Consider the following 14,314-nt stretch of genomic DNA (forward strand, 5'->3'; position numbering starts at 1 on the left):
TGACCTTGTAGGCATTGTTTGCCCAGTTTTTTTGGCCACAGCCACTGAAGCACAGAGGCCAGAAAAAATATGCCATATAAATGCTGAAAATAGTCATTTTTTGCCATACGTTGACTCAACGTATATGGCAAAAAATGACTATTTTCAGCATTTATGTGGCATATTTTTTCTGGCAACTGTGCTTCAGTGGCTGCAACCAAAAAAACTGGGCAAACAATGTCTACAAGGTCAACGTATGGCGAAAAATTACTATTTTCAGCATTTATATGGCATATTTTTTCTGGCAACTGTGCTTCAGTGGCTGCGTCCAAAAAAACTGGGCAAACAATGTCTACAAGGTCAACGTATGGCGAAAAATGACTATTTTCAGCATTTATATGGCATATTTTTTCTGGCAACTGTGCTTCAGTGGCTGCGTCCAAAAAAACTGGGCAAACAATGCCTACAAGGTCAACGTATGGCAGTTGTTTAAAGAGAACAGTAGATTACTAGCCAGCAAAGCTACCTAAGCTAAAATGTCCCTCAAATCCCTGCAGACTTCTGTCCCTCCAATACAGAGCAGTATCAAGCAGATTACTAGCCAGCAAACTTACTATCATCTGTCCCTGAAATCACTAACAGCTCTCCCCCTACACTATCTCTTCCAAGCACACACAGGCAGATTTTTCAGATACATTTTTGCCCTTGATCCCCCTCTGGCATGCCACTGTCCAGGTCGTTGCACCCTTTAAACAACTTTAAAATCATTTTTCTGGCCAGAAATGTCTTTTCTAGATGTTAAAGTTCGCCTTCCCATTGAAGTCTATGGGGTTCGCGAACCGTTCGCGAACCGCTCGCATTTTTGCGCAAGTTCGCGAATATGTTCGCGAACTTTTTTTCCGACGTTCGCTACATCCCTATTTGTAAGGACCAGCACTCTCTTGTATTCAATTTAAGACTCACCACATACCAACATTTTGGTCCACATTGATAAAGGTCCTAATGGTATGTGAAATAAAGAGTTTTTTGTTTTAAATTGAATTCAAGAGAGTGCTGGTCATTACCAACTCTATATATATTTTTTAGACATAATCTTACTCAAAACACCACAAAAAGGTAAAAGGAAGGGAGTTGTTTGTAAAAAGTAAATAACTTTTTATTACGACCCTCTCTGTTTGTTTAGGATAGAAGCTACAGTATTAACTTGGTGTGACACCACTTCCTGCCTGAGTCTCTCCCTGCTCACTTATAGCTCTGGGCTCAGATTACAGCAGAGAAGGGAGGGGGAGAGGTGCAAACTGAGCATGCTCACGCCTGGGGCAAGGAGGTTTAAGCAGAAGGCAGGTAGTCTGATACAGAAGCCCATGTGAACACAATAGAAGGAAATAAATGCTGTGTTTCTTTTGAAAGAGGACTCAGAGCAGCACTACGTGGAGGGTTTACTGGTATATTTAGGTGGACCTTTCTGATAAGGCTTACTTAGTTTTAACCTTTCCTACTCCTTTAAGGAGACAGTTGGCTTGACACTAGAATGGCCTTCCGTAATATTTTATTGCTGTGGTCAGTGTGAATAATTCTTTACATAATACAATACATAATTTGTTGCTGCCAAACATTTTACTATTGAGAGTGCATTTGAAGAATATGTCCCCTTGCTTATCCACCTGAAGCTGTAAGGATGTGGATGAAGAGTCTTGGCCAAACTTGACTCACTTGGCAAAAACCTTTTTTAACAATCGCTTTTTAATTTGAAATACACAAGTACTGGCTAGTTGAGAGAAATTTTCTGAATATACTGAAATTATTTCAGAAGGTCCAGCTTTTACTGGCAGTGTGACACCAAAGTTACATCCATGACAACACTTGGTAGTTGGTACTCAGGGGTCGAATTGAATTCAAAGTAAATATTTGAAGTTAAAAACTTCGAATTTTTGGGTACTTCTACCATCAAATAGGCCTAAATTCGACTTTGATTTGAAGTGAAACTACTTTGATTATTCGACCATTCGATAATCAAAGTACTTTCTCTTTAAAAAAAACTTTGAATTCAACACTTAACCACCTTAAACCTGCCAAATTGCTATAGAACACAAAGCCAACATTTGGCTAAGTTTTTAGAAGACGAAGTATAATCGTCAGATTGTAGGATGTTAAAAATCCTTTGAATTCTACTTAGAATATCGAAGTATGCAATTCAAGAGACGGGAGGTTGAGATATCTAGTTAAGTAGTGGTGGGGTGTAGGGAAGCGGTTATGTGTGTTGAGTAGTGATGATCAAATCTGCACTGAGCAAAACAGCATTGAAGTTAATGGGTATTTTTTCTTATGGCAACTTTTTTGTATTGGCGACTTTTTTGCCGCAGCAAATTTTTCTGATGTGAATTTTTGCCACAGTTTTGCGAAAAAATTTGCAGATGCCAAAATGCGGAATTTTACAGCGAATCCATGGGTGGCGAAAAAATTCAATCATCACTAGTGTTGAGGGTCATTATTAGACCTTCTTAATTGCTAAATATTTTCATCTTGTTTGGATACTCATCTTGTGCCATTGCTCTTCTAACTACTGCAACTTGCGCTTTCTATTGGATCACTCATGTGATCATGTGGCAAGCCATTAATTTACACATAAGCATTACAATGTATCATTTATTTGATACCACTGATACATAGGCATCAAACATTTTACACAGCTTTGTATATATGGCCCTAATGATGTTAATAAAACTTCTCTAAGACCAACGGTGAGGGTTAAAACGGCTGTTTCTTAGCTTTTGATGCAATCTTTATTGTGAACACCCAAAAAGAAAATAATGAAATATATTTCTGTGCAATTTTAGTTGCACTTGAACCCACAAGAAATTGGTGATGAAATTGATCAGACTTCACGTGTAAGCCCTTGATACACATTAGGGAATATGCTGCTCCTCCATACAGCTACTCTCAGCATAAATATTAAAATTGCATCACTTTACTAACCCAATGTCTAATTATAGCAATCGCATACATTACTGAGCAGAAAAGTTTAAAATTCAGAATATGCTCTTCAATTCATTAGTATTTTTATACATCATGAATACAAATCTTCTACATGCTGCAAGATGTCAGCAGACTTTTTTTCATTCACCTATCTACTGCTTCTTGGTGCTCATGTATCAGATCAGCTCAGCTTTGAAAATAGCTCTATCTGAGTGCACCTTTTGGAATTTACCCTCTGTGGAAAAATGATATAGCTATAGAACATTTGGGGACCAACCTGACCATAGCATACCATGTCACAGGTAAGCTTAGTGCCTTATACAGGTATGGGGCCTGTTATTCAGAATGATCAGGACCCTATTATTCAGGATAAGGGATGTTTCTGTAATCTGGATCTCCATACCTTAACTTTACTTAAACATAATTTACATTTTAATAAACCCAATAGGATTGTTTTGCTTCCAATAAAAATTGCAAGATACTGTTTTATTATTACAGAGAAAAAGGAAATCATTTTTAAAAATTTTAGTTATTTGATTGTAATGGATTCTGTTAGAGATGGCCACCCTTTAATTCTGAGCTTTCTGGATAACTGGTTTCTATATAATGGGTTTCTGGATAATGGATCTCATACCTGTAAAATGTACTTGGTTAGCTTTACTGCAGCCCCATTTTACACTAGGCATATCACAGTGGTGCAGACAAATCTCACACTGTTATACCCCAATGTTTGCATTGGTAAAAAAGGACATTGTTAATGCATATTATTATTTAATTCTCATATTGGTGTATCTCACACTGTGATACCTTCTGCACTGGTAAAAAAAATTAAATTTTTAATGCATATTGGTATTTTATTCTCATGGGAAAATATCTGGCAATTTCCACTGGTCTGCAACTGAACTGCAATGAAAAAAAGCATGTTTATTATTTATCATCCTTCTTTGTATGATATTTTAATCATCTGGTCAGTACTAGTTTTACCAACCTAATCTAATCTGAGTGGAAATATTTCAGCTGTCCATAAGAACAGAGCAGACTCTTGGTTCATAAGTATATCCACCAAGAATGTTCAGAACTACTGTGTAGCTATGGAGAATCTAAGAGGATTAGTATGCAAAAACAATGTAGTTATTAAAATGGATATTGACACACATGGCCAGTTTTCTAAAATACTCTGGAACACGCAGGAATAAAAGGATTATTTTTTAATTGTTTAAACTTGCAGGCCAACAGCCAAGTATCTTAATACTCTCCTCCACTAGTTCATAGTACATAAGCCCCAGGGGAAAGGGGATGATGTGTAGCCTACTTTAACAATGCATGTTGATTTCCTAGTTTCTTGCCATTGTATTTCTGGAGACTGAGAATGTTCTCCCTTGCCCATCATTTCTAAAATTCACATTTCCTTTATTTGTTGCTACACAATTTTAGGCTATTGTGAAACAATGCTCAGTAGCAGCTTATCTATACTGGAGTTTTGTAAAAGTCTTTTTTATATATATAAGCTACAGGCTCTTTTGTTTTATCTAATATTGTTACAAGAAAACAATGGGTGCTTTAATTACAACATGTCTTGCCAGTGTCTTTTAAACATACATATTTTGTAAAATGTTGTTATATTGCATATTTGTTTAAAAGAGTATAAGAAGAGTATTGTAAGACTGTCTTATGTTAAATCTACATATGAAGACTCATGTATGAGCAAGTCAGGTTTATGACCGTTTCTTTACAGAACAAATTGCAGTAAGATGGAAATGAAATGACCCTTTGCTCCACTGAGTCCGCCCCTAGACATGTAATTTCACAAGTGTATAAAATATTACGCCAACCACACCTATTCGTAATACCAGCCTATCTAGAACATTGGTCTACAGATTTAGGTATTCAATTTCAGGAAGAGCAATTCACCAATTTTATGCACAAATTGTTTAAGAGTTCCAGACGCTGAGGCTACAGGAAACCAACTACAAAATAGCCTCCAGATGGTACCTAACTCCTTCTAGACTTAAAGGGATACTGTCATGGGAAAATTTTTTTTTTTTTTCAAAATGAATCAATTAATAGTGCTGCTCCAGCAGAATTCTGCACTGAAATCCATTTCTCAAAAGAGCAAACAGATTTTTTTATATTCAATTTTGAAATCTGACACGGGGCTAGACATATTGTCAATTTCCCAGTTGCCCCAAGTCATGTGACTTGTGCTCTGATAAACTTCAATCACTCTTTACTGCTGTACCTCCTCCCCCCCAACAGCCAAACAAAAGAACAATGGGATGGTAACCAGATAACAGCTCCCTAACACAATATAACAGCTGCTTGGTTTTACTCAATAGTAAAAACCCATGTCCCAGTGAGACTCCTTCAATTACATTGAGAAGGAAAAACAGCAGCCTGGCAGAAAGCATTTCTCTCCTAAAGTGCAGGCACAAGTCACATGACCAGGGGCAGCTGGGAAATTGACAAAATGTCTAGCCCCATGTCAGATTTCAAAATTGAATATAAATAAATCTGTTTGCTCTTTTGAGAAATGGATTTCAGTGCAGAATTCTGCTGGAGTAGCATTATTAACTGATGTGTTTTGAAAAAAACATGTTTTCCCATGACAGGATCCCTTTAAACACATCTTCAAACATACAAGTGATAGATGTTGGAGATGTGGAATAGACAAAGGAACGCTGTTTCACATATTTTTGTCTTGCCCACTTATCATACCATTTTGGAATACCATTAGACAGACAATGAACCATATTTTACATTTCAATATACCAGATGACCCGGCTTATGTGTTATTGTTCCATATGGACAAATCACTTAATAATTTTACATTGACTATTGAACTATTGACTCTCTTACTAAACGCAGCAAAGATGCTGATCCCACTGAAATGGAAACAGACCTCTACTCCTACATTGCAAGAATGGTATAGCAAGATAGAAGAAATATACAAATTTGAACAACTATCCCTTTTTGCAGCAGACCAAAACCTTCGCTATAGTACAAAATGGTATAGTTGGCTCGCATTCAAAGAGTCAGATTACTACAAACAATCATCCCCCTAGAAGTTCACAAAATCCTTTTCTCTCTGTTTTAATTAGAACACAGCTCCGAGATTATTGATCTACTGTTTATTGATATATTGATACCTGTGAACAATTGTTAGCAGTTTAATTGAATAAGCTTGTATTTACAATTGTTAATATGCCGGCAATGTTTGTAAAGAATGTTTTATTATAATTTACCTCCTACCCGTTCCTTCATTCTCCCCCCCCTTTTTTTTCCAATTTTTTTTATTTTTCTTATTATTTTTCTATGCACAAACTTGGTGTGAAAAACTCAATAAACAGAGATTTCAAAAAAAAAATAAAAATGATGGAAATGAAATTAATGAAGTGCAGGTATGGAACCTGTTATCCAGAATGCTTGGGAACTGGGGTTTTTCAGATAATGGATCTTTTTGTAATTTTGATCTTCATAAGTCTACTAGAAAATCGTGTAAACATTAGTTAAACCCAATAGGCTGGTTTTGCTTTCAATAAGGATTAATTATTTCTTAGTTTGGATCAAGTACAAGGTACTGTTTTATTATTACAGAGAAAAAGGAAATCCTTTTGAAAAATTTGGATTATTTAGATAAAATGGATTCTATGGGAGATGGCCTTTTGGAGCTTTCTGGATAATGGGTTTTCGGATAACAGATCCCATGCTTGTATAGACTTCAAATACACAAGCTCTTTGCACTAAACTGGTAGAAATCATGGCACCTGGATCTCTATACACCTGGGAATAAAGACATGCCCATGTCTCAGATCAAAACATGAATAAAAATGTTTTAAATACAAACAGAATACCAATAGAAAACATTGATTATATTTTAAAGCTTTCTATGCCTTGACATAATCATTGAAATGTCCCTCAGTGTGTGGTGAAAGTTCTAATAGTTCCAAAGAGTTTGGCATGTTTTTGCATTTGAATTATGATATGATATTTGTTGCTGATATGATGTCAATGACACATTCACACATTCCCACTGACAAGTTCCTATTTCTGCCAAACAAGCCAAATATCACTAACACACTTTCCGCAATTCAGTGGGGAACTAGGATCAGGTTATCCAAACACTGTTTAAAATGTTAGACTTTCCAAAATCCACCCAGTCTCATTTGGGACTACATTTTCAATTAGCCCCACATTGCATACACCTCTGAATTTGCAATTACTAATTTGAATATTCATGTTTAAATATGAATCCAATTATAAAAGTGAAAAAATTTAAAAGTCTACATTATAAAAGTGAAAACACTACTGCTAACAATCTGTGTAAAAGAACAAACAAAATCTTGTACACAGTGCTCAATCAAATTCACAGTTTGTATGTAAGATTTCCACATTAACTGTGTCATAATCAAATATTAATGGGCTTATTGATCAAAAATTTGTGAAGTATTAGAGCTTTTTTTCTACTTTGAATAAACTCATAATTAAAAAAAAAAAACTTGAATGTTCGCTTATTTATTTAAAAATCAGAATGTAAAAAAACTCGAATGAATACAATTTTGGAAAATGAGTTTATAAACTTAAAAAAAGTGAAAATCTTGAAAGAAAAAACATGTCAAAAAACATTTTGCCTAGGACAACTCCCAATGACTTATACATGAACTTGCGAGGTTTTAGATGCCAAAGTTTGACATTCAAGTTTTTTTTTATAAATACCAAATATTAGAATTTGTAAACAATGAGCAAACAAGTTAACATTTACAGGGCAAGCTACTTACAGTAAGTAGTTTGCAACCAAAGGTTTGAGTTATAAATGTTCAAACATTGGGGTAGATTCACTAAAGGACCAAGTGGCTAATTCGCCAGCGTTACCATCTGCAGGGACATCACCCATTCACTAACAGGCGCAGGCGTCAATTCGCTAGTGAAAGAGACCATCCCTAGCGTTCTTTCGCACTCTATTGCCATGCGACTTTTCACTCTGTCGAAAGGCTGTTACTCCGCAAATTCAGTAAAGTGTGGATTTTACTGAACGTTACCTCTTTTGCCAGATTTGACTTCGCCACCTCAGACCAGGTGAAGTGTTTAAAAGAAGCTAGATCTTCCTCAATCTTCTGTCACTTACATCATATCCTGTGTGCCGAAAAAATGCATTCAAGTTCAAAAAACGATGGCGACTTTTCCTTTTTTTAAGCGTGATTGGCTGCTAAAGTCCTAACAAACCTTTTTTGGATAACCGGTTATCTCCAGACATTTCATAGCATATGGAACAATCATTTTACAGTGATCTCATGTGTAGGGCATTATTTTAACTCTCTTGTCTTTATTAAGGTTCCCTGGACATTTGTAATAAAAAGTGGTAACTTCAAGCATTTGCACCAACATTTATAATAAAGACCTCCGTAAAACTTTATATTACCCACCCTATGCAAATTGATCTAAGCGCAAGATCACTAGAAAATTTTCGCTAGGCACAAGTGAACGCTAGCGCATCTTTGCTAGGAAATGCTCGCACTGCCGAAGTAACGCTAGCAAAAAATCACCAGCGTTTGGCGTCCATGACAAATCTCTTCATATAAGTGAATTGGCCTAGTCGTAGTGCATTTGCGCTTGGCAAACTGAGGGTAATTGTGCGAAGTTGATGCTGGCGAAAATTTGCCCATTAGTGAATCTACCCCATTGTGTGTATGCTCTTCTTTAGGTGTCTGAGTTATGACCCAGTGACAACAAATAATTGTGGAGGGCACAAAAATTTTGTTCCACATACAAAATATACAACTTGTTTTGCCCCCAAGCTGAAAATATTATCGCTTACAAAAAAATGAATGGGAAAATTGTGGGTAACATTTGGCTGAACAGTATATGGCTATGGTACATCTGAAAATCACAATTACATCTATCGCTCACCCAATCTGTATGTGGAATAATTTGTTATTTAATTGACATCATAGGTACAGAGGACGGCTTCAAAAATCATGCTTTGGCCATTTCAACACAGCAGCCACCTGAATCATTATAATGTTGTATTGATTGATGCCTTTATGCACTGCTAGATCTTGGGTAATCTAATTCTAATCATTTATTAATTGGTTGCTTGTGGGTTCTGTCTATATAGGGTATAAAGAAAGCTTGCACAATGACAACAGTGGCTCTTTCACTCGTGTGGATGCCTCAGATTTCCTGCAATCAATATGATCTTTTATAGTCTCTGCTCAATTAAAATATGGCTTAGCATCCCCCATGAGATCCATGTTTGGGGGAACTTTGGTTGTTCTGGATTTCCTAGTTTCATGAATTTAACTCACCATGGGAGGATGCTTCTCCAAGCCCAAACCAGGTGAGTTACTGGAATTGCCACAAATGCCATGTCTCACTGCTATACATAATGAACAAGTTCAGACATGCAAACTCTGTGGTGACTGCTGGAAGGAATTTTAATTCTTAGCTCTTGCAGAGAGGATTAAAAAGTGCTCTAAATTACAATTAATCCTGGAAAATGTATGCTTTGCTTTCTTTCATGTACAGCAAATTCTGCTGCAAAGAACACAGACGCTCCTATAATGAGCTCTGACACATATATTCTGTACTAGGCAAGGCCATGCCATAATAATAATTTAAAATCCTATCATTCTTGGTTGCACATGACTAGGAGGTATTTCTAGATCTACTTTGTTTTGGCAGCCGAGTCAAAGCAATGAGTATACTAAAAATCATTTTAATTGGGCTAACTTTTTGCTGCATGGCAGTCCCATAGAAAAAGTTAATTCTGTAAAGATATTCATTAATTGGTTTTCCACAGGCAAATCCTATGAGGCTCTTTTTTACAACCCTCAAAATATAATGTTTCCTATTTCAATACTGTATAAAAGTGATGAACTATTTTAATTGAGTTTATGCTTCATTCATGAGTTTTACTCTAGCTCAGTCAGATTAAAATGGTAACATTTCTAAGGGTGAAAAAATAAGTAAAAAGATAAATGTATTTAGTAAGCAGAACATTGGTTATTTTTTCTGCAGCAATTAAATAGAAGTGCAAAATGACCAAACATGAGCGAAAACCCAGCAGGATATTATGGCTGGTTGCACAAGCAATTCTTAACTGGATTCCATTATGTTAGCCTTTTTTTTTACAAGCCTAACAGTGATCTCCCCAAGGGACTTTGCCAACCCAGTTATGTTAAAGGGATACTGTCATCCGAAAACATGTTTTTTTCAAAACTGAAATCCATTTCTCAAAAGAGCAAACAGATTTATTTTATATTCAATTTTGAAATCTGACATGGGGCTAGACATTTTGTCAATTTCCCAGCTGCCTCTGGTCATGTGACTTGTGCCTGCACTTTAGGAGAGAAATGCTTTCTGGCAGGCTGCTGTTTTTCCTTCTCAATGTAACTGAATGTGTCTCAGTGGGACATGGGTTTTTACTATTGAGTGTTGTTCTTAGATCTACCAGGCAGCTGTTATCTTGTTTTAGGGAGCTGCTATCTGGTTACCTTTCCATTGTTCTTTTGTTTGGCTGCTGGGGGGAAAAAGGGAGGGGGATGATATCACTCCAACTTGCAGTACAGCAATAAAGAGTGATTGAAGTTTATCAGAGCACAAGTCACATGACTTGGGGCAGCTGGGAAATTGACAAAATGTCTAGCCCCATGTCAGATTTCAAAATTGAATATAAAAAAATCTGTTTGCTCTTTTGAAAAATGGATTTCAGTGCAGAATTCTGCTGGAGCAGCACTATTAACTTTTCCCATGACAGTATCCCTTTAAAGTACAGCACCCAAGTACCAGAGGCTTGAACATAGTTGAAAGATGGATGCTCTGGGTATTTTGTAAAGAGGGAAAGGACACCGAAGAGGAGGAGGAAAAGGAGAAAGCAGAATTATAGAGATGAGATGAGTGACAGAAATTGTGAGGAAAAGAGAGTGCAGGGATGTAGAAGAGACAATACAGAAGTTAAAGGGGAGAAACTATACAGAATATCAGAGAAGAGAGATAAATAGAGAGAAGGTTAATGCAGAGGAGAATGTAATTTTGTATTGACTATACCTATACCATATTTAGTACTAGTCTCCTCTCATATTGATCTTTAGAGACAGTCATTTGGCAATCTGAATCAGTGTAACTTCCACAGAACACTTTTCATTAATGGTGCAGCGACTTTATTCCTCTGGTAGACATCCAAGGCCAATGCCATACTGACATTCTCTTGCTTCCAGTTCTCAATAAGAAAACCCCTGGAGGCCATCTCTTGGTTTGGTCATTATCCTCTCTGGTCACTATCCTCTCTTGTATTAAAAATACTTCAGAACACCTCCCAGGAGTCATCAGACTAACAGATTACTAGCCTCTTATCTAATGTAATTCCTCATAGGACCTATCTATATTTAGACGTCCATATGCTTTATACGAGCTGCAAGTTGGAACAGTTACTAAAATGTTGATATTTGCTGTTATAATTACACAACTTTGTTACATTTTGAAAAGATTTGTAAAAATGCAACGAATAATTACTATGTTGTAACTTAAATAAAAACAAGTTAATAAAAAAAGAAAAAAATACTAATAGCACCAATATATTTATATTTGCCAAAGTGGTATTTTAGAAATGAGTGAAGTCATTATACATCTTGATATCAGAGCTGCATATATGAGAAAGGTATTATCTGTTACCAAACTGGAGGGGATACTTATAAAAGTATGGAAAATTTGACACCAAGAAAAAAAAATTCTAAAATAATGCATCTATAATGCTCTGTTGTAGTACTTATGTCTAATTGACACCATGCATCTCAATTACAGAATCACATTAACATCAATAAGACACATTAAGGGAATATCTAATGTGAAAAGCAGTACAAAAAAAGGATATTTTAAAGCTTCTTTTAAAACAAGATCTTTTCAACCCACATTTTATATTCATTATACCAGTGATCCCCAACCAGTAGCTCGCGAGCAACATGTTGCTCTCCAACCTCTTGGATGTTGCTCCCAGTGGCCTCAAAGCAGGTGCTTATTTTTGAATTCCAGGCTTGGAGGCAAGTTTTACTGCATTAAAACCAGGTGTACTGCCAAACAGAGCCTCAATGTAGGTTGACAATCCACATAGGGGCTACTAAATAACCAACCACAGCCCTTATTTGGTACTCCAGGAACATTTTTCATGTTAGTGTTGCTCCCCAACTCCTTTTACTTATGAATGTTGTTCACGGGTTGTAAAGGTTGGGGATCCCTGCATTATACCATGGTGTTACAATGATGGCAGTGGGTATTATTTTTTACACACCTTTATAAATATGCCCTGGCTTTCTTTATGGCTACTATTTTGTTCTACCTTGTGTGTAGCTATTTACTTTTCATTGATGCTCAGACCAAGTAATGAACCTTGTCCTTTTTTGCAGTTGAGGTAAAAGTTGAGGTTGTCCTGCCTGAGAAAGAAAGAGAAAAAGAAGAGATGTCTCCAAATGGGAAAGCCAGCCCTCTTGCCTACAAAGCAAATGGAACAACTCGGCTATATCACCACGAGGAGAGACCAATAGTCCTTAATCCCTATACAAATCCCAAGGATGTGGTGGAAGCCTCAGTGTGTCATGTGAAGGACCTAGAAAATGGACAGTATGTATCTAAATAACATGTAGAATGTAGAGGGTCGGATTTATGGAGTAGTGATGGGCGAATTTATTTGCCAGGCATGAATTTACGGCGAATTTGCGATATTCGCCGCCTGCGAATAAATTCGCAAAACGGCTTTGAAAATTCACTAGTGAAAATTCACCGGTGTCAAAAAAAATTTCGCCGGGGTCCAAAAAACGGACGCCGGCGTAAAAAAAAATGGACGCCAGCATCAAAAACGAGACGCCGGTAGCAAAAACAAAATCGTTTCGCAAATTTTTCCCGAATTCGCCCATCACTACTGTGGAGCACTTATGCATTTTAAGGGATGTGGGGATTTCTCCAAGTTTTCTTTTTAGCATGCTCCTACTATTACTCAAGTAGTTATTTTAATTTATTTTAGTAAAGGTCACTTTTCTAGTTCCTTTTAACAATTATTCCAGGTCAAAACTTACATTATATAACATGTAACATGACAAATATCGAGTAAATGCGATACCTTTAGTGGAAGTACTTTGATGAAAATCACGGCAAGATTTCAGTTTATTTTTTGAAGCTAGTTTCAGAACTGGGTAACCAGCTTTGAAAAAGGAACTGACATCTTCTAAACCGCTGCTGTGATTATCATCTTGGTTAGCCCATAAAGGTATCACATTGGCTCCACTTTTGTTATGTTTTTTATTGTTATTTTGTATACCTGTATTAAAATCAGTTTTTTTCACTGTACATTTAGAGAACACTGGGGATATTGACTCTTTCTTTTTGTTTTTCCCAATAGAATGCGGGAGGTTGATCTAGGATGTGGCAAAGCTTTGCTGGTTAAACAGAATGGAGAATACTATGCAATGGGACACAAGTGTCCTCACTATGGTGCACCACTAGTCAAAGGTTTGGACCTTTGTAGGACCTTCATGCTAATCACAAATCTATTGAGCAAATGGAAATGCATGAATACAATCTTACCATAGCTTGCCTCTAATTGATAAAGCAAATAACAATAGAAGAAATCCGATTCACTAAAAGCCTTAACCCTTGAAAGCTGATTCCTTCCCTGAATCGTTTTCTTTCTCTGAATGACCATCCTCTTATTCAGCTCTTAAATGCAAGATAGATTCAAAATAAATAATGTATGAACTATGTCTCTGATTGTAAGCAGCAAAGAAATATTCTTTTTAGAATGTGGACTCATGGCTGTTTCATGTTGTCTTTGCCTTGGTTAAGTCAATCATATCATAGATTGGGTTAATTATATGATTGAGAGTAAAAATTGCTATTAGAAAGGTGACATTATAGTCATCAGTCAGCTCAGGGGATACAATTAATAGGAGGGAAAACAATGACAATATAAGGAAACATTTATTTACAAAAAGAATAATATATACATGAATAGGATTTCTCCTAAAGTGGTGGGAACTGACTAATTCAGTAAAGAAATTCAGACATGCATGGGGTTGATATACAGCAATTCTAATGCCTTACAAACAAAATAAAATGGACCAACTATTTCAACCCAACCTTACTAGTTTCTTCTTCACTTGGAATGTATTCAGTTTTAAGGGATGGTTCACCTTTAAGTTAACTTTTAGTATGTTATTGAATTGGTCTTCATTATTTTTTTTTTTTTTTTTAATTATTTGCCTTTTTCTTCTGATTCTTTCCAACTTTAAAAATGGGGTTATCTAAAAAAACAAATGCTCTGTAAGGTACAAATGTATTGTTATTGTTACTTTTTATTGCTTCTCTTTCTATGCAG

At 36.2% G+C, this 14,314-nt stretch overlaps 1 protein-coding gene across 5 annotated transcripts in view; it reads left to right on the plus strand.

Moving 5' to 3' along the window:
• aifm3.L (apoptosis inducing factor, mitochondria associated 3 L homeolog) overlaps positions 1-14,314 on the plus strand; it is a 64,703-nt gene that overhangs the window by 21,690 nt on the left and 28,699 nt on the right. For 4 of the 5 annotated variants that reach the window (XM_041565860.1, XM_018227893.2, XM_018228055.2 and 1 more), the window contains 3 exon segments: positions 9,068-9,289; positions 12,351-12,564; positions 13,340-13,449. In XM_041565860.1, coding sequence (XP_041421794.1) covers positions 9,259-9,289; positions 12,351-12,564; positions 13,340-13,449 — 355 coding nt within the window. In that variant the 5' untranslated portion in view covers positions 9,068-9,258. 5 annotated transcript variants of the gene reach the window in all.

The sequence above is a fragment of the Xenopus laevis genome, chromosome 1L, assembly GCF_017654675.1.
Source record: "Xenopus laevis strain J_2021 chromosome 1L, Xenopus_laevis_v10.1, whole genome shotgun sequence".
NCBI lineage: Eukaryota > Metazoa > Chordata > Amphibia > Anura > Pipidae > Xenopus > Xenopus laevis.